Source organism: Lissotriton helveticus, chromosome 2_1, assembly GCF_964261635.1.
Source record: "Lissotriton helveticus chromosome 2_1, aLisHel1.1, whole genome shotgun sequence".
Taxonomy (NCBI): Eukaryota; Metazoa; Chordata; class Amphibia; order Caudata; family Salamandridae; genus Lissotriton; species Lissotriton helveticus.
Genome location: NC_136059.1, coordinates 1224992770 through 1225015414, shown reverse-complemented (window position 1 = coordinate 1225015414; position 22645 = coordinate 1224992770). Strand labels below are relative to the sequence as shown.

The following is a 22645-nucleotide window of genomic DNA, read 5'->3' as shown; positions in this document are numbered from 1 at the left end:
AGTTGCTGCGGTGGGGTTGGTGAATTCTTTGACGATATTGAAGAGTTCCTTGCTGTTATGAGTGTTGTTGTCAAGACGATCCTTGAGTGCTGATTTCTTGGCGGATCGAATCAGTTGGTGGTGTTTGCGGGTGGCTGTCTTGAGGGAGGCCATGTTGTCTGAGGTTGGGTATTTTCTCCAGTTCTTCTCTATGGTGCGGCATAGCTTCTTGGATATTTTAAGTTCGTCATTGAACCAGGGAGCTTTTTTGCTGGCTGATTTCATCTGGTGCTTTTTCAGGGGTGCTAATTCGTCCGCACTGAGGGTAATCCAATGCCTGAGGTTTGTGGCCACTTGGTCTGGGTCCAAAGAGAGGGTGGGAGGGTTTTGGCTGAGTGATGTGAGGAGTTGGTCGGTGGTGATTTTGTTCCAGTTTCTCCGAGGAATCGGTTGTGGACGGTTGTGGGTCAGGGTGGTTTTGTAGCTGAAGTGAACACAACTGTGATCCGTCCAGTGGAGAGCTGTAGTGTGATCGAAGGAGATGTGTTTGCTTGAGGTGAAGATAGGGTCGAGCGTGTGTCCGGCTGTGTGAGTGGGGGTGTCAACAAGTTGTTTGAGTCCGAGATTGGCCAGGTTGTCCAGAAGGGTGGTGGTGTTGTTGTCGTGTTTGTTTTCAAGGTGGTAGTTGAGGTCTCATCAGGTAGAAGGAAGAATCAGGTGAGGCGGTATGCAAGAAGCTTAACAAGCCGTTCACCTCACGGCGTCTGAAAAATAAAATTCCATTTAATAACCAATTGAAAACTGGACTAACTACTCACCTTGGGTTTCCGGACCAGCGTGGCGTGCAGCCCGTTGTAAAGCGCTTCAGTGCCTTGTCAGGGGTAGTGAACGCTATATAAATGCAAATACATTACAATACAATGCAATGCATGCTGTGCATAGTACCACTCGGAACAGCATCTTGTTTATTTGGAATAATTGACAATTGTGAGCATTGGCGTTAGGCATGGACACATGACTCACAAGGATGACAACTTAAACCCAGGTTGTCTGACACATTAGATGCAACCATCAGATATTTTTTTAATCATTGTTCTATCTTCTTTTACTCGTATTTATTCTTCTATTTTCTATTTCTCTACTCATTTTTATCACTCTCCCACATCTATTTAATCTACTTCATGAATTCTGTAAATTCCTCTTATTCTACCATTATTTAAGCCCTGATGCACATCATCCAAAAAGCTGTAGCTATATCCTTTGACTTGCAATAGCAGTAATTGTCCAACAGCTGCAATAACCTCACCACTAAAGTAAAAACATTTTCTGAAACCTGGAGGTGACTGTTTGATGTTGCTTCTTGCCATTTACCTTCAGCTGTTTTACGCCTATTCCTTCTCTCCTCACACATGCATGCCCATGTCTTTTCTGTGACCTAGGTCCCCATTAAACAACATCTGTGTCTTTTCATGCTCTGCAGAAGGTTGTTCAGCTGGTACAGTGAGCACCTCAAGTCCTTGGCAGTATTTGCTATCCTGTAACTCCTTCAGTGTAGACACACTACTGCCTGCTTCGATGATGTATTTCAATTCAACAGGAAAACATCCCACTTGAAAGGAACCATTCAATGCCCAAGGTTTTCATCACAACTCCATATGAGGTAGAAAGTAAGTTGTGCCACTCTGCTCCCCAGGACTTCGCTTAACACTAGTAGACCTTTCTCAGTATGTAGTGTAAGTGATAGAGTGGACAAGGCACAGGTTATCCAAGCAGGCTATAATAATTTCCCAAAATACTTGGTTGAATTAATAACAAGCAATCTTGAGGTTAAATGCCTATTTACAAAAAATGGTAATCTTTCTTGAAATAACTTGCACAGAGAAATGGGAGTGCAATCACACAGTATGACGATATATTACCTGGCAACTGCATAGGTAGTGCCATGAATCTGCCATGTATGTCTCCATTACTTCTTTGTTGCTGTTCCTCAACCCCAAATAAGTATACCGTCTTTGAAGAAGTAGCATAAGCAAGTGTGTGATGTCTGTTAGGGAATAAATACAGAGAATTAATAAAACATGCTAAAAAAAGTCTGGCTGCAGCCAACTGATTCATTTTATTGTTCACTAAAGAGCTGACAATTAGTTATCAAAACATGAAGGTTAATATGTTATACCCTGATTGAGGTGTAATGCATTCTATGGCTAGTTTCACTATTACCTGCTGCTCAGCCACTGGCAGGGGCGGTGGGTGACATTTGAAAGTGGTGGGGCACAAAGTGATTTGCATACAGCACCGTAGCGAGCGAGCGCAGCGAGCCACCCCGAACCCCAAAAGGGGGGTTTAGGGGGGTGACCCCCTCCATGAAAATTTGGAAAAAAAAGAAGAAAAATTGTGCATGTTCAAGCAACTTTGAGAAAGCAGGAAGGTTAATAAAGCAATTGTGAAAGTGCAGTTATTACATTAATAGATGGCATAACATAGGTAGCTGCTTATTCAGTATAACCACAGAGCTTCATACATTCCGTCCTATTACAGACTCCGATATTGGCATTAAAAGTACCCTCCAGCTTATCAGCTTCAGCAAGGTTTCAAACAGCTTAGCACCCCTTTGCTACACACAGATTACAGGTTCAGCCACATGATGAAAATAGCAACTCATTCAGTGTGATAATTAAGGGAGCAGAGCGCATGGAAAACCTATTTAGTGATGGGCCGAGCAAAACACAACGAACAAATTAACTTCTTTCATCTCCTTTATGTCAAACCATTTACAGGGCTCAGGTGTTTTAAACCTTGTGAAAACATCAAGCTAATTTGGTGAAAGCATACTTAGAAATCTGTATTTATGTATTGTAATTGTAGACTGGACCAAAAAACGAGTGAAGGGGCTCCACCAAAGCACCTCTCCCTTAATTATTTACAAATAAATTTCATGCGGTCTGACAAGTCTGTCAAAGCTGCAGCAGACGAGCTGGGGCGTTTACTCCTGGCCTGGATGCTGGGGCGTTTACTCCTGGCCTGAGTAATGCTGCAGAGCTGCAAACTAAGGCGCTACCAGGTAACCAAGACTTAAGTGCCACCACAGCATCAATCTGTGCAACCATTCAACAACAACTGGTTCAAATATGTTCTCTCAATGTTTCAAGCTATATTACAAATGTCACCAAAAGATGTTAATATTTCACTTCTGTTCTCGGATTTGTGTCACAATAAAATACACTGAACATAACCTTCACAAAAGTTATTTACAAACGTTTAAGCTATTGCCATTATAAATTACAATAACTTTTATTAACGTATTAATTATAAAAACAATTAAAAGCCATAAACTTCGAAACCTCAAAACTGAAATAGTTCCACTGCTTCCCCTTGGATGCTGTAGTGAAAGTCACGGTGGTAAGTGCGCACGAGGCAGCTCAACGTCAGGGGGGCACAGGCACTTACCTGTCTGAGCTGTTCACCCTCTCGGGAGGGCAGAGGCCTTAGGAGCAGACGTTGCTGCATCTCGAACCCCAAGTTCAGAATCTCACAAGCTCAGACAGTCACAGTACAGACCAAGCCATCAGTGCGACGGCTAAAACCGTCCAGAACTCCCCAGCACCGGATTGAAAGACCCCCCTCCCTCCCCAGGAACCCCGGAACCCACCTCTGCGACTTGTGTCTAGGGCTAGGCGGCACCAGTCATTCTCCTGCTGGCATGACCCCCCGACCATGCATGCCTGGCACATGTATGTTGTAAGCACCATGCCTCGATGCCAGGCAGTGCCATGACACACATCAGTACTGTAAAGATTTCTTTTAAAGCGCCTCCGGTTGTCCTTGGTGCTATGTTTTATGTGAAGCGCACTGACGCGACCTCTTCAGATTTTAAAAAACCTTTGAATAAACAATTTGTTTGTAATTAGACCGAACTAGACCCCAATACCACAAAATTGGGGACAGTCGTGCACACATCAAGAGCAGGTAACAACTAGCATATCACTCCAAAGAGGAAAACAGTTAAAACCAAAGATGCAGACCTGGCCATAAACCCGTTTCGAATTCGCTTGTGGTACTACACAATATCGAGGGCCGCAGCCATCCTGAATATTGGATGTATCTGTATTGAACACATGATGATGACTCGTGGCTTGCGATGTGACAACCTTTTACAGCGGTGTTATAGAGGTGTTAACAGACCTGGCGTGGGGAGACAGCTAATGGGCCGCTCTCCCCACCCTTTTAGGACACCCTTCCTCTGTGGCCTGTTGTGACGGTAAACAAACGGACGCTGACAATGCACACAAATGAATAAATACTGTGTGTTTTTAAATTAAGTGTAACAGTCTGCTTCTCTTGCAGAAGGCGAGATGGGGCCTGTGACACTGAGCTATCCTCTGCGCAGGAGCTCCAGCGTAAATATTCCTGCCTCCTGCAAGCTTTCTAGGGAAAATGCCAGTGAGCATAACATGGTGAAGAATCGGTGGTTGCGAGGCGGCAAAGAATTAGCTCGGCTGCCATTTGGAGTTAGCCTGCCTCAGATGGCGCTCTACCCTACCTTTTGCATGAGGAAATACACTCAGATCAGGCTGTAGAGTTAAATGCTTCTCGCCCACCCTACTAGGCCTTCCTCCCCTTGTGTAATGGGGACGTAATTACCCTGAAATGCATGTTCTGTCCCTGTTTTATGCCGGAGCTCTGGTAGCTGTGTAGACTTGAAAACCTAGCTTGTCCTCTGCCAACCTTGTGAGGCAAGGTATTATACCGTTATAGATAACCTTCCCAAATAACTAGGCTGCTTCCTTGATTGCACGCAGCACGTGCTAATTGTACATTTAGTATCTGTCGTCTGACCGTGCTTCAGAACCAACGATCATTGCATGGGCAGATGTGCCCCGTGCGTGTTATTTCATGACTTCCTGGTGTGACTTTTAGTTTGGGGCCAACCCCTTCCAGCCCAGATCGGATTGTCTGGTAGTGGAATAAATGGTGCCACCGAAGCGTGGGGAGACGATCCGACGCTTAGACTTGTAAATCAAGAGAAGGGGAACGGGAGCCTACTTACTCCTTGCGGTGACTATGCTCAGTGAAGGAACGGGCAAGGGAAGCCGAATGTGCGTCGAAAGACCCTGCCACGCTTTTAGTTTTTTTCTCCTCAAGGATGCGGCTATCAGTCGTCCAGCGGGTACCGTGGCACCAGGGCCCACAGAATATTGATGACGTTGTATTCATTATCCAAACAGAAGAAAAGGGAAGACATTTCCATTGTTTCCACAGGGGCCATGGCTCCCTTGCTACGTCATTGCCCTGCCTCCCCGCTGCCCCAGGGCTCTTGTCGTTATATAGTGTCTACCAGAAGCAAGGGTTTTCAGAGCTCCCGCGGTTTTTATTATTACAATGTAAGCCTTCTTTACCTTGTCTGCAGGGGCACATGGCGGCCGGTTACTGGTTATCAAAGTACTGCTGCAGCACCAAACATTCCCTATCTCGCTTGTATTGACACGCAGGAGTGAGTCACCACGTTACACTCACAGCAGCCAGCGCACGCATCCCGGCGATAATGGCCAATCACTGCATGGCTTCACATGAAGTCACACAGTGATTGGCCATAACAGTGCGGCTGAGGCAGTCTGTGTCACCCCCACGCGCGGCATCCAATGATCGATGCTGCGCAGTGGACCAGCCAATCCTGGCGCTGCATGCAGCGCCAGGATTGGCTAGGGGGGCATATATGCTGCTCGCCCAGTCGCCCCATGTAAACCCTGGGGGCTGCGGCCGGGTAAACCAGCACCCTCTGGTCACGCTCTGTAAGGGAATGTACAACAGTGCGCATGCACGGGCAAGTTTTACACCAACTTGCACTTGCGCACTACGGTCTGGACTGGTCTGCTGCAGCCTGAGGGTGTGACTGAGTGACTGTCACTCAAGCTGCAGCAGGCTGAGGCCACCCCCCCTGCGCACTCCGAAATCGCCGGGTGTGTCCCGGCGGTCTGGCGGATGGATTGCAATTTAAATTATTAGGGGAATGGGATTGCTGCTAAATTGCTAATGCGCGATGCACGCCGACGGTGGGTCCATGTGGCTGGAGGGGCTACGCTCCTACGCCCCAATGGACGCACCGCGGCTGGCCACTGGTTGTGATGTAATGGAATGTTGATGAGTGCCTGGCCTGGGAGAGTGTCAGTTGGAGAGAGTGGGTTTAGCAGTAGGATGGTGGGGCCTTTACATTCACCTTATAACCTGGAACGAAAACGTAATTTCTACAATAAACCTACATCATATAACCTACTTGGCCTTCCTACCAAGAAGTTACCTTTATATGCTACACTGGCAACTAGTTGGAAACGAACCTACACGTGAAAGGAGATTGAAGAATTGAGAAGAAAAGAGACACATGAAGAGGAAAGTAGATGCCCTGAACCCCACGAGTGTTTTAATTCATGAGACGGTCTACAGTCTGAGAGGGTGGTCTACTTAATTACACATTGTCAAGTGAAGTATAAGAGCGTTGGACCTGCTGATGTATGCAGATTGATCCTGACCTGTAACCTGAGCCAACAGTGTGTGAGTTCATTTATACAGTATTTTAGAAGTGCAGTGGCAGGAACGGAAGTTTGTACCGGCAGTGAGTTTCAAGATGAACCATTACCTGGAGTGCGAGAGTTAATTCGCTTGTGTGTGTGTCTCTGCGCCAGCTGCAGGGGACCCTTAGATAAACTTGCCAGAGGGGAGTGAACTGGCAGCTCTTAAAGTGATAACAGTTGGGCAGGCATTGTAAGCACGCGACTGGTGAGCAGCAGTATTATTTGTTTAATGGGGCCCGCGCGTCACGCTGTCACATAAGGCATTAGCGTGCCTTTGAGGGGTTGGGAGCCGTGTTCCTATACTGTTGTGGAGTGCTTGTCTCCTTACTGTTGTAGTGCGAGTATCAAATGTGGCATTTGAATGGGTCGCGAGGATGTCATGCGCCGCTCCTGATAATCTGAGAGGAAGGACTGTGTTCGGCAGTGCGGCAATAGCAAGGACCCCTGAGGCTGTTCAGCATTCCAGGCAAGTGTAAAGTACGTGCTGAAGGCGACTCATGTACGCAACAGCTCAAAGTCTGAAACGCGTACTGCAGGAAGCTTAATAGGACCCATGTTGGAACCCGTGTGAACATGAGGAGAATTAAAGACGTAAACACCAGTGCAGCCGGGGCGTGGCTTCGACGCTGCAGCAACATGGCGGATCCTTCGTGAGCTCCGCTTTCCCGCGGACCTCATATCTGTTTGTGAGCCGCTTCCACGCTGTTTTCGCTTCTCGGAGTGACTGCAATCAGCGTCGGAAGATGCAGAGCACACTTTAATGGTGTCTTTGGGGTCTCTTTGCATTAGACGCCTGAGTTGCAGCTTCTTCTGGATTTCCTCACATCGCGACGCGGGCGGCCGCCATTTTAAGACGCCGCAACTGCGTCTCTTCATAACGGCGGTAATTTCCAGGCAACAACGACCTCTCATGGCTCATATTCATATTGCTCATGTTTTGAACTTCTTTACTTATTTTTTTGGCGTAATGCAATATTTTTGTGGCTACTACTTTACATCTCCTCAAAATTGTTGATCTCACGTAGCCTCTCGCCTCAGGATAGATGTGGCTGGTTGTTGTTTCGCCCTGCTGAGCACTTTGTTTTGACTATGTCTTTTTTCTTGTATATTTTTGAGGAATTTTTCTAAAGAATGCTATGAGTTGACAGCAAGCTTTCAATTTCATCATTTTCTTACTAGGTTAAGAGGGCTCATCACTGCAAATTGACTTCTGATCCCCCTGCAGCGAATTACTATTGCATGACTTGAATTTTTTTTAATACAGCATAATTTGCCTCCACTGTCATTTCATCTATTGTTGTGGTTGTGTGCGGCCGCTACTTAATAGCCACTGAGCACACCTCCTTCGACACCACACAGACTTGTGCTGTTATTTTCAAGTCGTACTTCTTATGGATGGTTAATATCTCAACCCTTTGTCCAATTCATCACATATTCTTATCTTTTCTTGATGTTTGGGTTGACCATTACCATTAATATCTCTCCTTGAGGAATTTTCCTTGTGCATTACATGAGTTTTTACATCACGTTTTAACTCTTTTCCAATTTCAACTTTGCTGCATCAGTTTGCTGTACTCTTACCAGAGCCCTATTACTACCATTATGGCTAATGACTCAAACTCTTCCAGGTCTTCTGTCACGGGCACGAAATCAAAACGGCAAAAAAATTACCCGCCGTCTCCTATTCATTCTTCTCAGAACCCTGTTCTGGAATCCATCCTGGAAGAAGTGCGGGTTCTCCAGCCTTTTATGTTGGCAACAAATGAAAAATTATATCAAATTCAGGAGAGATGGATTGTTAGGGAGACCAGAATACTAGACTTAGAACATGTTGGCGTCCTTCAGGATATCTCCACAAAGATTCCGATATTAGAGCAGGAAATTCAAAAATTGAAAATTCATACAGAGGATTTAGAAAATCGTAATCGTCGCAATGACCTACGCCTTTATGGTCTTCCGGAAAATGTTGAGGGATCCATCATGGTACTCTTTCTTCAGAAATTTCTTTCAGATATTCTTGATCTTCCATCTTCAGACACTCCCCTTAATATACAAAGAGCACATCGCTTGGGTCATCCTACATCTAACCCCGCGAAACCACGTGGTATAATTATGTTATTCCTGGAGTTTACTGAATTGATGTCTGTTCTGAAAGTTGTTAAACTCAAACACCGTCTTATTTGGTCTGGTCACAACATCTTCATCTCGCAAGACATCTCCAATGCAACCAACGCACGTAGAAAGGAGTTCCTAGCCCTGCGCCCTCAGAAGAGACACCTTAATATTCAATATGGAATACTTCACCCGTGTCTCTGCAAGATCACTCATGATGGTCATTCATGGTCCTTCGATGATCTTGAGAAATTGAAATTTTTTCTTCAATCATTATCTTCATCTGGAATGGATACTAATGTCTGATTATCCTGTTTTGCTCCTCTATTTTTCTATATTTATATAAGCAGCTTATTAGTTCTTTTCTTTTCAACTAATATGTTTTCCTTCTTTTTTTTTTGATTTCTTCAACATCCAATACTTTCATTTATGTCTCACTCTTCTTATCTTATCTTTCTCTTTTCTTTCTTATTTATTACACTTAATTCTCCTCTTTTTTAGGCTCTCGTTTTTCTAGATTCTATATTCCTTCTCATGAGATCCGCTTCGCTCTATGTCATCATACTCTACCTTCATTGTTTTTTCTTCTCTTTACAGATCTGGCTGTGGTGCCCTGATCTGTTTGTTCACTTCCTTCTTTATACTCTTTCTTCTTTTCCTTTCTTTTTCTCATCTTCTGTTCTATTCATCCTTTCATGTCTCTCTATTCCTTTTATCTTTATCAGTTCAACATTCGTTTATGTCTTTGTTCTCTTATTACTGTATCCTGACATTGTGAGTATCTTTGTAGTATGTCTTTTATGTAATTTTCTCTTGTGGTCTGTTTTTTCTTGTAGCTGTATCCTTGAGGTTTACCGAATCCAACTGTGTTATACCCTCCCATCCCTCCATTATGTATACATTTGTTACGTGGAATGTTTGTGGTCTTGGGAATCCAGTTAAAAGACAAAAGGTAATGTCTCATTTATCTAAACTCAATTCACAGATTGCCTTTCTTCGTGAAACTCATTGTTCGGATGTAGACTCTCTTAAGTTGAAACGGCAATGGGTGGGTCAAGTTGTTTTTTCACCTGCTTCCAACAAAAAACGGGGTGTTGCGATATTATTCCACAAAGCTTTGGCAGTACAAATTTTATCTATACAAAATGATGATGATGGACGATGGGTAATGTCAAAGATTGTGATGCACAACAAAACAATAGTCTTATTAAATATCTATGGCCCTGTTACACCTGACCCTCAATTTTGGAATGACATTAAAATTCTTCTTTCTTCCATTGATTGCTAAAATATCATTATTGCGGGTGATTTCAACCAATGGTTAGATCCCTTTTCTGATCGGCTATCTAATTGTAAATTTCAACCTGACTATACTCATACAGCTTTTCAATCTGCCATTAACTCTCGCTCCTTATATGATGTTTGGAAGACATGTAATCCTGATTTACGAGAATTTACTTTTTTTTCTAATGTGCATCACACTCGTTCTAGGCTTGATTATATTTTGGTTAGTAAATCCTTACTCCCTTCAATCCAATTCTCTGAAATTGGGTCTATTTTATTTCGGACCATGCCCCTGTTCATGCCGTTTTGGACCTTTCCCTTGCTTTCTCTCAATTCAGCCGATGGAAACTTAACACTTTTTTATTATCGGACACGACTTTTATCAAGGAAGCCACCACTTTCATTAATGAATTTTTTATTATCAACAACCCATTAGATACCTCTGTTTCTAATATTTGGGATGCTTTCAAAGCTGCTTTTCATGCCTTCACTATATCCTATGTCTCGAAAAAGAAGAAGTCCACGAAGAAGAAATACGAAGATCAACTACATAAACTTAAAGACTTGGAACATGTCTATATCACCTCTCGTTCACCCTCCACCCTTCATGATCTGATCAAAGCAAAATCTGAACTTAATAAATTAGCAACATCTGAAGCATGTAATATATTGCTCAAAATCAAATCTAAATACCATGGCGGTCAGAACAAATCGGGTAGGATGTTAGCTAATTACTTAAATATTAAATCTGAACGTAAATCGATTGGCCCTGTCCTTGATGAGTTCACTAACAAACTAGTCTCATCTGATGAAGATATTGCCGGGGTATTTCACGACTATTATAAATCTTTTTATTCTGAAGATACTTTTCCTTCCTCTCCGAACCTAAACACATTCTTTTCAGGTCTCCCATCCCCGCCTTCGCTCCCTGCTGATTTCCTCGAACTAGAAAAAGACATTACTCTCCAAGAGGTAACTAATGCTATTAAATCTTTAAAAAAATCTAAAGCCCCAGGACCCGATGGTCTCTCTGTTGAATTTTACAATACTTTTAACTCCATTTTTGTCCCTAAACTCCTCTCACTTTTTAATTTTTTTATTTCAGAGGCTAAAGCATCTGTATCTTTTATGGATGCCCTAATTGTCATAATTCCCAAACCTGAGAAGTATCACTCTCATTGTAAAAACTATCGGCCTATATCGTTAATTAATTATGATTGTAAAATTGTTGCTAAAATTCTTGCTTCCAGACTCGAAACTATTATTCCTCTCTTGATCAAAACTGATCAAGTTGGATTTGTGAAGGGTAGATTGGCATCTGACAACGCTCGGATGTTTGCTAATGTCATTTCATATGGCAAAAAATATAAATCCCCCCTTGCAGCTTTGTCTTTAGATGCTGAAAAAGAATTTGATCGTATTAATTGGCAATTTATGTTCCATACCCTCCAATTGTTTGGTTTTGGACCCTCTTTTATTTCGTATGTTAAACTCTTATATTCTTGTCCTCGAGCCAGTATTTTTGTAAACAACCATTTTTCCCAAAAAAAATTCTCTCTCCAGAGGTACAAGACAAGGCTGTCCTCTTTCCCTTTTATTATTTACATTATGTCTTGAACCTTTTTTGGAACGTATTCGTACTAATTCTCTAATTACTGGTTTTATGCATAACTCTATAGAAACTAAAATATCTGCTTATGCAGACGATATATTGGTCTATATGTCTAACCCTGTTGAATCTCTCCCACACTTTATGAATGAAGTCCGATTATACTCTAGTATCTCTGGTTACAAACTGAACGTCTCTAAAACAGAAGTTTTACCCTTAAATTCTATATGTTATCAATTTATGTTTAGTGATTCTAATTTTGCTTGGTGCCCTTTAAAAATTAAATACCTAGGTATTTGGTTCTCTCCATCCTTAAATTATACTATTAAATTCACGTTTCATGTATTATTTGACAAAATTCAATCGCTACTCCTTACCTGGTCACCATTGTATCTTTCTTGGTGGAGTAGGTTAGATACCATTAAAATGATGATTTTGCCACTTGTTTTATATACATTATCTATGCTTCCTGTTAAGATTACAAATGCATTTTTTTCACGAATTAATTCTATTTGTAGAAAATTCTTGTGGAACAATAAACACCCAAGAAGTGTCTTAAGCAAACGTATTCGACCCAAAGAAGAAGGCGGTGTACGCTTCCCACACTTTAAAGGTTATCATTCAGCTTTTTTGCTTAGACAATCTTTTGCACTAGCATATGATTATATGGATATTCCTATCCCAAGATGGATTCTTTTTGAACGTTCATGCTTAAAGGATTTTTCTTTTCAGCATGTAGCCTTTATGTCAAACTGTAGTTTTTGTCCTCTAATCCTGTTTTAAAATACTCCCAAACTTTACTACACAATACCTTTTTTAAGGACTTTACCTCACTTCAGTGTTTTTTGACCTCTACTATATGGTATAATAAATTTCTTAAATACAAAGGCAAATCTTTTTACTACAAGTATTGGAAAGAAAAGGGCATTATTTTTGTACATCAGATGCTTCACAATTATTCCATTGTTCTCTTTCATACCTTGCCGATGAGTTATCACTTGCCTGACTCTTTTCTTCCTGAATATAATATTATTGTTAATGCCATACAATCTTACCTAACCACTTTTTCTCTCCCCCTTACACACCATCTATTACACCAATTACTCCTCTTTGGGCCCGATGTAGGTCAGTCGGTAACGGACGAAAATCGGTATTTTCGGCCGTTACCGACCGGTATTCAGTAAATGGTATGTAGGGCCACATATTTTACAGAATCGGTAAATTTACCGAATCGGTATTTATACCTAATCGGTAATTTTGATATGTAGGTGGGACTCTTCTGAGTCCCACAACCCTTACCGAATCTGTATTTTACCATCAAATATATTTGATGGTAAAATACCGATTCCGGTGTGCATGCACATGTGTGCATGCACACCTGTGTCATATGACAGGCAGACCTGCCCTTAGGGCAGGTATGCCTGCCACATGGCCCCCGAATCTTTTTTGGGGGTGCTAGAGGGTGTCAAAGTGACACCCCCTGCACCCTTGTCAAAATCTGTATTTACCGATTCGGTAAATACCGACCGGTAATGCCCCATTCATTCCTATGGGCTTCAAAGCCCATAGGAATGAATGGGGCATTACCGGTCGGTATTTACCGAATCGGTAAATACAGATATTTACCGATTCGGTAAAAGGAACATCTGGATGTTCCTACATATCCACCCCTTAGATTTACCGATTTTTAATTACCGAATCGGTATAATTCGGTAATTAAAAATCGGTAAATCTATTTTACCTACATCGGGGCCACAATCCTTTATTTTCATTCCAAAGACCTAAAGCTGCTCTTATAAATAAGTTACTGCTATCTGATGTCATTGAAAGACCTAAATCCCACACTGCGATTGCATGGGAAACTGATTTGTCCGTTTCTTTTCCTATTATAACCTGGGATAAAGTATGGTCAAAGTTATTCAAAGTCTCTGCTGCTGCTCGTTTAACCCAATCCTTATATTTTATTTTTCATAGAGCTCTTATTACCCCAGTTAGTATTTGTAAATTTTCACCTGGTTTTTCCCCATTATGTTGGTCATGCTCCAAAGAAACGGGCACGTTAAAACATCAACTCTATGATTGCTCTAATGTTTTATCCTTTTAGAAATCTGTTTGAAATACTTGCATGTCTATTTTCAAATGTAATATTACTTTAACACTACAGAATGTTTTTCTAGGTTCTTTATCACCTGATATGAATGTTGTATCTTCTGGTTCCAAGTTATTTGACCTTTTTATTGCATTAGCTTTTAAAGTTATTTTATCATTGTGGAAAGAAAACTCTAAACTATCTTCACTAACTTGGTGGAATTTTATCTGTGATGAACATAGGATTTCTACCGTTTCCTCCTCTTCTCTATCTCAAAAAATTAAATCTGATCTTCTTTGGCTCCCTTTTACTACATTTCTTTCCTCTCACTCTTCCATGCACTAACTCTCTTTTCTCTTTATAATGTTTTTTCCCTTCCTTTTTTCTATCTCTCCTCTTCTCTTTTTCTTTCTTTTCTTTTCTCCTTATTCTCTTCTGTCTCTTTTCTTCTCTTCTTATAAGGTTGTTCTTTCGCCACTTGTCTTTTGCCTGATTATTTTATTTTATTATACTGTATATGTTTCATTATGGCTTCCTTATATCTTGTGTATTTAAAAACTCAATAAAAACTTCTTAAACAAAAAATAAACACCACTGCAGCCATCGTCAGCTGATTATCCCGCATGGTAGTGTACACACTGAAGTGAGGAAAAGTGTGGTAAAATAGAGGAGTTCGTATTGAAATCAACTACAGAAGTGACGGGTGCCTACCTCACTGAGCTTAGTTATTTCGATCCACCTGAACTATGCAAGTTGGACCTAAGATCATAGATGATGAAAGTTCGGGTGAGAGGTCGCTTTGTGAATGTCATGTTGAAATTGTGGCAGAGTATTGTGCATTTGTTCCACTTGAGGAAAATCTGTTTTGAAAGAGTAGCATTATATTATGGTGTCCCTTGTCCTGCAAGGTATGCAGAAGAGGGTGAGTGTGTGTGTAGTGTCCCTGGTCTTTCCTACTTGTTATGCAGTGTTTGGTAAGGCGTTATTGAACCCTAAGTTTACAAAGAGTTCTTGTGAGTGGAAGTGAGTGTGAGTTTCCTTTGTTTTGGGATGGGTGGTTAATGCTGTTGCACAGATGAGTTAGGGTTGAAAGGTACCCTTTGCCTACTGATGTAGTGAGGGTTGAAACACATTCACTTTGTTTTGCGGGATTGTGAATTGAAAGGCACCCATTGCCACATGATTCAAAGTTTATGTGGTGTCCTGTTGTTGCAAGGATGAGCAACGGTTAAAATACACCCTTTGCCTACTGTTTGAGTGAGGTTTGAAAGACATCCATTCGCTATACGCAGGATGCCCCGTGTTGAGATGAGCTGATGGAATAGATTCAAGATTTGTTTCTATATATACAAGATGGGCCTGTGTTTGGGATGAGTGTGGTTTGCAAGAGACCCTTTGCCTACTTCTAGAATGAAGGTTGAAAGATTCCCATTCACAAGTCCTAGTCTTGTATGCAGTAGAGGGCATGAGTAGTCCCTGGTCCTACCATTTATCTAGTAGGTTAACAAAGGTGTGCAGTAGAGGGCTAATCTTTAACTCCTTAACTCCTTAGGAAGGACTAAACCAGGGTGGTGATTTCGAGTTTGGTGGTATGGGAGCGGGCTGCCATGTCACCACCCCCCTCCCACACCAACAAACTCATCTGCATACCGCCTACCAGATAAAGAGTTAATTCGTGGTCTGGCGGTGTTGGACCCGGCCTCGTGGCGTGGACCCACTCCTCCCGCATGGCGGGCCCTGGAAAGCATTGACCCCTGATCTCCTCCCTGAAGCTACCCTCTCCAGACTTCAACGAGAGCCGCCACTCCGGGCGACCCCCCGGCTCTCCCCCTTCGGAACACGGCGACCCCTACTCGCCCCACTCTGCGGGTCCGACTCCTACCCGGGCCGCCATCTCCGGCCCCAACTCCATCTTGGCCCCTCCACGTCCAGGCCACGTGGCCTCGGCCCGACCTCGGCCGCGGGCCCAGCGAAGCCCCGACATCGAGGCACCAAGATCCGACCAGGTGGTAAAGCGGCCACTTGACCGATCAAGGAGGAGGGAAGTTTTGATGGCCCTCCACCCGTCCCCGGACGCCTGGTTTCGATCGCCCTCCGGCCTCCCTGGGCGCTGGCTCCACCCCCCTGCTGGGTGTCTGGACACTCTCATCCCGGCCCCTCTGACCCCCAGGCGCGAGGGTCCGGACATCAAAGGACTCCAGACCTATATCTGGGGCAGCTCTGGAATGGGTCGGCAGTTGTATCTTGGAGTCGAGAGCCCTGCTGATTGAATCGCGGCTGATCCTGAGAAGAACTCGCTACTTTGAACCCTGGAACATCGGAGCCCTGCTGACGCTGTCGCGGCCCGACCTCGCTGAACCATCCTCGGAGCCCTGCTGACGCTGTCGCGGCCCGACCTCGCTGAACCATCCTCGGAGCCCTGCTGACGCTGTCGCGGCTCGACCTTGCGGAACCCCCCAGCTCGAGGATTGAGAGCGGTGCGCCGGGTATCCCCGTGCCAGGCTGGTACTAAGACTGTCCCGCTACCCCCTTCCCGCAGTACCGAGACATTAAGGGTCCCTCGACCCGTTTGTATATATTGCTGAGAGAACCTATCTTTTATGCTGATAAAAACTCTAAGAATCTATCCTCTTGTGTTGTGTCCCTTTGTAGTGGTGTGATTGCTCGGCTGTTACGATTCTAGGAGAGGAACCTCACCCAGGAGGCCTCTGGACGATGCTCGGCCAACTCCAGAAGGAGAGGTGGATCTCGGGGTGGTCAGTCAGACATCTTCTGCCTCCCCGGGGTCGCCTTTCTAACAGGCGGGCTGTGCTTTGGCGGTCCCAAGGCGGTGCCTGTTAGAAAGGCCCCGCAATGGGAGTGCCAAAGCATGTTCCTGTACGATATGGACTGTGAAGTTTTTGCCGTGCAGGAACTGGGAGTGCATGCAGACAGGGAGACACCCCATGTGCCCACCTGCATGCATCCTCTGACCCAGAGGCAACAGCGGGCCGCTCACCACCATGAAAACAGAGACTGCAAGGAAACTCCTAATGTGCTTGGTGGTGTCACAGCAGCACCGCCAGCATATTGCTGGGCAAGACTGCCTCAACACCACCAAGGAATCATGGAAACCATGCGGTTGCAGTGATCTTGTGGCGGTGGGACCACTGCACTCGTAAAGCAGCGGTCAGACCACCAATGCGGCAGTTCCTGCCACGGCACCGCGAGTTGGCAGTACCACATAATCAGCCCCTAAGTGTGTCCAGTAGAGGGTGTGAGAAGTCCCCTGGTCCTGCCATGCATTCCATAGTCTTATTTATTTGAAAGGTTTTATATAGTGCGAACTAGACCCATGCGAGTATCAGAGTGCTTTACAAGATGAAGAGAAAATGACATACAAATCATAAAGCATAGAAATGGTACATACAGTGTAACAGAAAAAAATAGCACAGAGGGGCAGAGAGTTGAGGATCTAAACCAGGAATCTGTTTAATTAACAGGAATTTGACATTTTTCTTGAAGGAAGTACTGGAGGGAGTTATGTTATGTTATGTTAATAACACTTCTATAGCGCACAGCTGCCCCAGCAAAGGGGCGTCCCGGCGCTTCAGAGAGAGTACCCAACACAACACAGCAGAGCAAAGACAGCAGCGCACAGATCAAAGAACTAAGATAAATGAGGGAACAAGTACGTTTTGATAGCCCTCCTATACTTCAGAAGCTCATCGAGTTCACAAATGTGGGACGGAAGAGAGTTCCACAGTTTAGCAGCCAAAACCCGAAAGGATCGACCTCCGGCCCTGCACAGCCTGAACCGAGGGACCACCACCAGGTTTTGACCCAAAGATCTTAAAGAGCGCGTAGGCACATAAGGCACCATGAGGTTATCAAGGATCTGGGGAGAGGCCAGCTTGAGGATCTTGAAAGCTAGGCACAGGGTCTTAAAATGGATCCTCTGTGCCATAGGCAGCCAGTGCAGAAAACGGATGGTATTTTCCGCAGAGCAGAACCTCGGTAAGCCTACCAATTCTCTAGCTGCGGCGTTCTGGACACGTAGCATCCGGGCGATTTCAGCCTGGTTGGCCCCCAACAGGAGAAAACTGGCGTAATCGAGCCGAGATAGTATGGATACCTGTATAACCAGCTGCCTAGTAGTGGCATCAAAGAACCTCAGATTAGGACTCATTTGATGCCAAAACAGGTGGCCGCCACTTTCTTAGTATGGGCACAAAAACTGAGTGCAGGATCTAGCCAAACCCCCAAGTTTTTTACCTCTGAGACTGGGATAGGAGTTGCGCCCAGTTCAGGGGGCCACCATGTATCACCCCAGAGATCAGTCCTCTTGCCCACAATCATGACCTCAGTTTTTTTTAGCATTAAGCTGGAGGCAGTTGGCATTCATCCAGCTAGCCACCGCCAGTCCATCCCGGAATCTGGGGGCGTCAAGGTCGGAGTTCCCACTCAGGACGACCGCCAGCTGCGTGTCATCAGCATAGGAGACCATAGTCATGCCCCACTGCTTGACGACAGCCGCCAGCGGTCTCACATAAAGATTGAATAGTGTGGGACTCAACGACGAACCCTGAGGCACACCCAGCTCCAGAGGATAAAACTTGGACTCACAAGGGGGGGTGTCTACTTTGAAGGTCCGATCAGCAAGAAAGGAACTGAACCAATTGAGTGCAATGCCTGAAACACCCGCCTCTCCAAGACGTTGGAGTAAGATCCTGTGCGAAACCGTATCAAACGCGGCACTAAGATTGAGTAATACCAGTGCCGCAGTCTGACCAGAATCAAGCACAGAACGAAGATGTTCAGTCATTGAGAGCAAGGCTGTCTCAGTGCTGTGACCAGCACGGAAGCCATTCTGGGAGGAGTCTAGAATCCCTGCCCTCACAAAGTGTTCTGACAATACCCCATTCACATAGGCCTCAGTAATTTTAGCGGCCCAAGGAAGGAGAGAAATCGGGCGATAATTCTCAAGTTTGAGGGGGTCCAAAGAAGCCTTTTTCAGTATGGGCGTCACAACAACCTACTTCCATTTAATTGGAACAACACCCGAGGCAAGCGAAAGATTAATGAGATGGCACACTGAAGGAAGACAAATAGCAGCAGAATTTCTAAACTGAGCTGGTCTCAAAGGATCCGCTGGTGAGCCAGATTTTATCTTGGAAGCCAGCGTAAGAAAGTCTCCATTGACAAACTAGGAAGTGAGATTAAGGTCTCACAAGTAGCCAATGTAGAGCTGGTGGGCTCCGCTACCGGCTCAGTAATGGAAAATGCATGATAGATAGCTTGAACTTTTTCAATAAAAAAAGCAGCCAGATCTTCGCAGTGAGCCACTGAACATATTTCCGCTGTAGGAGCTCTTTTGGCCGTCAGGTCCTTAAGGACCTTAAAAATTAACTTGGACGGATTGAGGCTGTTTCTAAATTCCTGAGAATAGTAGGCTGCACGGCTCTGCAAACAGCTCTATGGTATGTTTTAATTTTAGAGAAATACAGAATTTGTTTCCCAGACTCATAAGTTTTCCGCCAGTCCGTTTCTGCCTGTTTACACGCTTTTTTTAACGGCACCAGGGAACTGTCGTACCATGGGCTGGGTTCTCTAGTGCGAACTTTAGTCCAAGCAGCAGGAATCAGTGCATCCAAGGACCGAGAGACCCAGTCACAAAAAAGGTCATACCCAGATTCTACATTGAGAAAAGGGCCTAGCGGGTGGGCCTCCAAAAGATGATGAAAGTCCTCCAATTTAAGTTTCTTCCAATGACGTTTGTGCACTACTCTATCCATGGGTTTAAATGGGTGCTCTTTAATCAGAAGAAGAATTTTCACTAAAAAGTGGTCGGTCCAGGCAACTGGGCTGGGTCTAGCCACCTTAGCCCCGGTCAGATTCGTAAAAAAAGGGTCAAGAGTGTGGCCCCCCACATGGGTGGGGAAGGAAACCAGCTGATTTAACTGAAGGGCCTCCAAATCCGCCAGAGTACTACTAATGGCAGATATATGACCACAGTCAAGATGAAGATTAAGGTCTCCAAGTATGCTAAAGTTTGAGCAGCCCATTGCCAAAGAGCTAACACATTCCAGGAGAGCCTTTCGAAAAGCAGTGTCACAACCGGGGGGACGGTAAATTAAGAGGCCAGAGAAAGTAAAGTGATGGCTGATGGAGATTCTAAAGAACGCGCTTTCACAACCTACCAAGTCCACTAACCTCCAGTCACATGGGTAGCAGGATTTTACGGCCACAGCGATGCCACCTCCCCTAGATGTCCGATTGTGAGTGAAGATGGAATACTCAGGGGGGAGAGCAAGATTCACAGCTGCCGTGTCCACTTCCTGAAGCCATGTTTCCGTCATGAAGAACACGTCAGGTGACTCATCCCTCATGAGATCATGAAGTTCAGAGTGGTGCTTCCGAAGGGATCTGATATTAAGATTCCAGATAGAAATATCTTGCAAGACCAGTGATCTAATACGAGGGAGTTTAACCAAGGAAGACTCCGACAGGGCAGTAATAGAAGAAGGGACGTTGAGAGACCAAGTCCCACAGGCACACTTATACGGGCCACATAGGGGACTGATAGGCCCATGCAAACAACATGGGACCGATTGCCTAATATCCAACAATTCATCCCTGGAATATCTACTCACCGAGGACATTGCCTGAAAAGAACCGAGCTCCCACGTGCAGAGTACCGCCACGCCTACGCCTCCTTAGCGCTGACGGGCGCAGACGGGCAGGACTCTGGCACGACTCAGGCGCAGTGAAGGCGCGCCCGCTGCGCGATACCGCTGCGCGCTTGAGGGCTGGCTTAAATAGGGTTACCGCGTGTCCGCAGCCCCACTAGACCGCTCAAGGTGGCGCCCACAAAGCGTCACCACCCCTCCCAAGATAGCGGACGATTCTCCACTGTAACAGAGCCCCCAGAACCGGACCCGCTAAAACAGCGGTGGATCAGCGATTAAAGTGCAGGTAAGAGGGAAATTGCCCAGAATTAAAAACAGGGGAGAACAAAGTAAAAGGTAACTAAGATACAAAACGGGTAGTTAAAAAATACGCAGCGCACCTTCAGCACAGCGCTAAAGTACGCGAGTCCGCTAACGCTCTGAAGAGCAAGGGTACCCAATCCAGGCTGACCCGATTGAGGAACCGCCTTAAATAGGGTTACCGCGTGTCTACAGCCCCACTGGACCGCTCAAGATGGGGCCCACAAAGCATCACCACCCCTCCCAAGGTGGCGGCCGATTCTCCACTGTAACAGAGCCCCCAGAACCGGACCCGCTAAAACAGCGGTGGATCAGCGATTAAAGTGCAGGTAAGAGGGAAATTGCCCAGAATTAAAAACAGGGGAGAACAAAGTAAAAGGTAACAAAGATACAAAACGGGTAGTTAAAAAATACGCAGCGGACCTTCAGCACAGCGCTAAAGTACGCGAGTCCGCTAACGCTCTGAAGAGCAAGGGTACCCAATTCAGCCAGTCCAGTCAGTCTTATATCAGGGGGGAGAGAGTTCCAAATTCTGGGAGCAATGCCCGAGAAAGATCTCTTGTAGGTTTTTTCTCGTTGAAACGTTGAGGCTTTAGCAGGAGGATAGAGGCGCTTCTGGTGGATCTAGCGCCTCCCGATAGATCAAGCCGTAATAATCTATGTATTACGAGCGTGCCGGAGTCCAACAACTCTGGGAGAATGGAGATCTACATTGAAGAGATGCTGAAGGCGGTGATTGGTGCTGAAAATTTGTCTGCGCTATTGGTAGTAGAGAGGGCGCAAAGCCTGCTTGCGGTGCATCCGCCCCCTGGAACCTCTCCACGTCCTATATAGCGAAGCTCCTGAATTATCAGGACAGAGATACAGTCCTCAGGCTTGCCAGAGAAAAAGGAGTGGTACAGCACCAAGGAAATCAGGTTTCTTTCTACCCAGAGTTTACGGTAGGCTGCGCGACGAGAGTTTCTGCCCGTCAAACAACTGCTACAAAAGGCAAATACCTCATATGCAATGCTATATCCAGCGTGGCTCCAAGTGGAAGAGCAAGGCAAGCAGCAAACTTGTGCGACACCCAAGGTGGCTAAAGATTTCCTATGGAAGATACAATCTACCGTACATGGTGGTTCAGAACCATTCGGATGTTGAAGATGAAGAAGCCTGAAAATGGTGGGGAAGGGTTGTCCTGATGCCTGTGAACCTGGTCACCTCCGCCCACATGGAGGGAGAACAGGCTGCTGGCGACCCCCCGCAAGGGAGCACCCGAGATACGTTTGGCACAGTGTGCTGTAATTTTTTTGTCCTGGTTTTATTTCTATCTAGACATGTCAATGTCTAATTGGTGTATGTTCTTAATTGTTGGGGATGTCTTTGGCTAGTTGGGGCAGCTGAAGTGGGAGGGGGGAAATCTACTTGTTTAGTTGAGGTATACCTGCACATACATGCAAAAATGGTTCGATCAGCACACCCAATACATGGATAGACACAATATTCATGTGGCTCTCTTGCAGGAGACACACCTTGGTGGGCGATCAGATAAGACTATAGGCACCAAGTGGGCAGTGTGTCGCTTTTCCTCCTCGTACTCCACTTATTCACTGGGGGTCCTGCTGCTGATGATCAGGGGAGGCTGGTATTTGCACGGAGACAGCTGGCAGGTACTGGTGTTACACTTGTTAATACTTATGCACCAAATACAGACGATCCAGAGATTTTTTCTGATGTCTCGCGATGACTACATGCTGCTTCACCTACACACATTATTTGGGGGGAAGATTTGAACACGTATTTAAATCCTGTAATGGATCGCACAGCGGACACGGATTGGCGGGGCAAACAGGTAACCAAGATATTACGGGGCGGGATGGATGGATACGGCCAAGAAGATGCCAGGCGTTTGAGGCATCCAACAACGAAGGAAGGTACATTTGTCACTACAGTCCATGGGATTTGGACAAGACTAGGCTACTGGCTACTCTACTAAGGTGTGCCAATGGGTGGAGGAAGTGCGGAACCTCCCTAAGACATTGTCTGATCATGCACC

General features: G+C 45.1%; 1 protein-coding gene across 3 annotated transcripts in view; it reads right to left on the bottom strand.

Moving 5' to 3' along the window:
* LOC144818569 (E3 ISG15--protein ligase HERC5-like) overlaps positions 1 to 22645 on the bottom strand; it is a 511308-nt gene that overhangs the window by 397384 nt on the left and 91279 nt on the right. For all 3 annotated transcript variants that reach the window (XM_078676100.1, XM_078676101.1, XM_078676102.1), the window contains one exon: positions 1899 to 2023. In XM_078676100.1, the coding sequence (XP_078532226.1) occupies positions 1899 to 2023 (125 nt within the window). The remainder of the gene's footprint in view (positions 1 to 1898; positions 2024 to 22645) is intronic.